The 4,277-nt window shown below is 53.5% G+C and overlaps 1 protein-coding gene across 1 annotated transcript in view; it reads left to right on the forward strand.

The window, feature by feature from the left end:
* Nucleotides 1-4,277, forward strand: part of SH3BP5L (SH3-binding domain protein 5-like) — a 23,244-nt gene that overhangs the window by 4,274 nt on the left and 14,693 nt on the right. The window contains exons 5-6 of the mRNA XM_014951554.1: nucleotides 1,057-1,218; nucleotides 2,155-2,328. Of these exons, the coding sequence (XP_014807040.1) occupies nucleotides 1,057-1,218; nucleotides 2,155-2,328 (336 nt within the window). The remainder of the gene's footprint in view (nucleotides 1-1,056; nucleotides 1,219-2,154; nucleotides 2,329-4,277) is intronic.

Here is a 4,277-nt window from a genome sequence, read left to right on the forward strand (position 1 = left end):
TGTGTGCAGGTCTGGAGCCCTCAATATAAGAAGGACATGGACCTGATGGAGAGGGTCCAGAGGAGGACCACAAGGATGATGAGGGGGATGGAGCACCTCTGCTCCGAGGACAGGCTGAGGGAGCTGGGGTTGTTCAGCCTGGAGAAGAGGAGGCTCCGGGGAGACCTAATAGCAGCCTTCCAGTACCTGAGGGAGCCTACAGGAAGGCTGGGGAGAGCCTGTTTAGAAAGGCCTGCAGTGACAGGACGAGGGGCAATGGCTTCAAGCTGGAGGGGAACAGATTTAGACTGGAGATGAGGAGAGGGTTCTTCACTGTGAGGGTGGTGGAGCACTGGAACAGGTTGCCCAGGGAGGTGGTTGAGGCCCCTTCCCTGGAGATATTCAAGGTGAGGCCTGATGAGGCCCTGGGCAACCTGGTCTAGTTGGGGGTGTCCCTGCTGACTGCGGGGGGGTGGGACTAGATGGCCTTTGGAGGTCCCTTCCGGCCTGGACAACTCTATGATTCTATGATACACCCTATGTCCTTATCGAGATCATCAATAAAGACGTTAAATAGAAATGGTCCCACCACTGAGCCCTGAGGCACACCACTTGTGACCAGCCTCCAGCTGGATTTGAATCCATTGAGCACCACTCTTTGGGACCTTCCAGTCAGCCAGTGCTTGATCCAGCAGATCGTATGCTCGTCCAGGCCCTGTGAAGCCAGTTTTTCCAGCAGATTTGTCTGGGGGACAGTGTCAAATGCTTTTTGAAAGTCCAGCTATTACAATATCGACAGCCTTTCCCTCGTCCAATAATCTGGTTATCTTGTCATAGAAGGAGATCAAGTTCGTCTGGCAGGACCTGCCTTCCATAAACCCACGCTGACTAGGCCCGATCCCCTGGTTGCCCATGATGTGGGTTTTGGTGGCACTCAAGATCACCTGTTCCATGACTTTCCCTGGTGTCGAGGTCAGGCTGACAGGTCTATAGTTTCCTGGATCCTCCTTGGATGGATGAGGGGCACTTTTTTCTCCCCATTCTCTGTACGAACACCCCCTTTTCCCCTCCCCGTAGGCCCAGCAGGAGACGCAGAAGGCGGCGCTGCGCTACGAGCGCGCCGTCAGCATGCACAACGCCGCCCGCGAGATGGTCTTCGTGGCCGAGCAGGGGGTGATGGCCGACAAGAACCGCCTGGATCCCACCTGGCAGGAGATGCTCAACCACGCCACCTGCAAGGTGAGCCCAGTTTCCCCCCGTTATTGAAAAAAAAACCCAATTTATTCCCGTTTTTATTCAAAAAACCCCACAATTTATCGTCGTTTATTTAATTATTCTCTCTTCCGGTCATTATTCTCTCATCCCTCCCCACCCGGGAGGAAAAACAAGGTGATGGGAGGGTTGAAATGTAAAGAGATTTAATAAAATCGCTCAATTTCACTGAATTATTTTTTTTTTTTTTTCACTGAATTTGTAGAGTTGGAAGGGACCATAGAGATCATCTAGTCCAACTCCCCTGCTGAAGCAGGATTGCCTAGAGCTAGAATAATTATTCACATTAATACTACTAAAAAACCTAATATATCCCAATATCGACATAAAACATCCAAGGATTACATTAATTAGGATTATTTAGGATTATTATTAAGATTATTATTATTTAGGATTATGGATCAGTGGGAAGCTCCCAGCAAATGTTGGGTTTGGGGAGGAAGGGAAAGGAATTGGTGAAGAATTCCCGGGATCGCAGCTGGAACGGAAGAGGAAAAAACTCCCTTTTTCCTCTTTTCCTCCTCAAAATTTCCAATTTATAGAAAAAGTGATGTTGGTGATGTGAAATAACCCTCGTTGGAAGGGATTATTTCCCCTCGTCGTCCCCGTGAGCTCCAAAACACCGAGGCCTTGAATCCCGCATCCCATAATTGACTATAAAATTGATATTTTTTCCCCAATTCAGACCTTGGAATCGTTAAAAAATGGCAATTTTCCCAGCGTTGAGTGTTTTTTTGTACCAAAAAGTGAAATTTTGGAAGAGAAACGACTCCCACGTCTCTCGAACCGGGAGAGAGGGTGGGGTGGGATGGGAGAGGAGGTTTTTTGGGGACTTTGGGGATGTGGTGGTGGGGGTGGGGGACAGACCCCCCCTCTGAGGGGGGTTTTTTGGGGTGTCCTCAGGTGAACGAGGCAGAGGAGGAGCGGCTGCGGAGCGAGCGGGAGCACCAGCGCGTCACCCAGCTCTGCCAACAGGCCGAGGCCAAGGTCCAGGCCCTCCAGAAATCCCTCAAACGCGTCATCGTCAAGAGCAAACCCTACTTCGAGCTCAAAGCCCAGTTCAACCAGATCCTGGAGGTAACTGGGAAAGGCGGGGGGGACAGGGGACATGACTGGGCTGGCGAGAGGTTCAGGGGGTCCCATTTTTGGGGTGTATCCTGCTGTTTCTGAGGATGAGGATGGAGATAAAGAGGTTGGCACCCCTTATTTCGAGCTGAAAGCCCAGTTCAACCAGATCCTGGAGGTAACTGGGAAGGAGGGAAGGAAGGGAAACGACTGGGTTGGTGCTCACCCACCCTGCGGCTCACAAGGGGTTCAGGGGGTCCCATTTTTGGGGCGGATCCTGCTGTTTTTAGGGGATGAGGAGGGAGAAAAAGAGGTTGGGGGATACCTGGGAAGGGCACCCCCTCTTTTGGCCTGAAAGCCCAGTTCAACCAGATCCTGGAGGTAACTGGGAAGGGTGGTGAGGGGAGACATGACTGGGGTGGTGGTGGGAAATGTGACTGGGCTGGTGAGGTGCTCGGGGATCCCATTTTTGGGGCGGATCCCGCTGTTTTTGGGGAAGAGGAGGGAGAAAAAGAGGTTGGGGGGTGCCTGGGAAGGGCACCTCCTCTTTTGACCTGAAAGCCCAGTTCAACCAGATCCTGGAGGTAACTGGGAAGGGTGGTGAGGGGAGACATGACTGGGCTGATGCTCACCCTTCCTGGGGCTCATGAGGGGTTCAAGGATCCCATTTTTGGGGCGGATCCCGCTGTTTTTAGGGATGAGGAGGGAGAAAAAAAAGTTGGGGGGTGCTTGGGAAGGGCACCTCCTCTTTCAAGCTCAAAGCCCAGTTCAACCAGATCCTGGAGGTAACTGGGGAGGGCTGGGGGGACAGGGGACATGACTGGGCTGGTGCTCACCCACCCTGGGACTGGTGAGACGTTCGGGGGGTCTCATTTTGGGGCGTATCCCACTGTTTTTGGGGATGAGGAGGGAGAAAAAGAGGTTGGGGGATACCTGGGAAGGGCACCCCCTCTTTTGAGCTGAAAGCCCAGTTTCACCAGATCCTGGAGGTAACTGGGAAGGGCTGGGGAGACAGGGGAGACATGACTGGGCTGATGCTCACCCACCCTGGGGGTCACAAAGGGTTCAGGGGGTCCCATTTTTGGGGCGTATCCCTCAGTTTTTGGGGGTATCCCACAGTTTTGGGGGATGAGGAGGGAGATAAAGAGGTTGGCACCCCTTATTTCGAGCTGAAAGCCCAGTTCAACCAGATCCTGGAGGTAACTGGGAAGGGGGAAAGGAAGGGAAACGATGGGGCTGGTGCTCACCCACCCTGGGGCTCACAAGGGGTTCAGGGATCCCGTTTTTGGGGCGGATCCTGCTGTTTTTGGGGAAGAGGAGGGAGAAAAAGATGTTGGGGGGGGTGTGGGAAGGGCACCCTCTCTTTCGAGCTGAAAGCCCAGTTCAACCAGATCCTGGAGGTAACTGGGAAAGGTGGTGGGGGGAGATGTGACTGGGCAGGTGCTCACCCACCCTGGAGCTGGTGAGGGGTTCAGGGGGTCCCATTTTGGGGTGTATCCTGCTGTTTCTGAGGATGAGGATGGAGATAAAGAGGTTGGCACCCCTTATTTCGAGCTGAAAGCCCAGTTCAACCAGATCCTGGAGGTAACTGGGAAGGGGGAAAGGAAGGGAAACGATGGGGCTGGTGCTCACCCACCCTGTGGCTCACAAGGGGTTCAGGGGGTCCCATTTTTGGGGCATATCCCGCTGTTTTTGGGGATGAGGAGGGAGAAAAAGAGGTTGGGGGATACCTGGGAAGGGCACTCCCTCTTTTGAGCTGAAAGCCCAGTTCAACCAGATCCTGGAGGTAACTGGGAAGGGGGAAAGGAAGGGAAACAATGGGGCTGGTGCTCACCCACCCTGGGGCTGGCGAGGGGTTCAGGGGGTCCCATTTTGGGGCATATCCCGCTGTTTTGGGGATGAGGAGGGAGATAAAGAGGTTGGCACGCCTTATTTCGAGCTGAAAGCCCAGTTCAACCAGA

The sequence above is a fragment of the Calidris pugnax genome, unplaced genomic scaffold (genome assembly GCF_001431845.1).
Source record: "Calidris pugnax isolate Ruff unplaced genomic scaffold, ASM143184v1 scaffold218, whole genome shotgun sequence".
Taxonomy (NCBI): domain Eukaryota; kingdom Metazoa; phylum Chordata; class Aves; order Charadriiformes; family Scolopacidae; genus Calidris; species Calidris pugnax.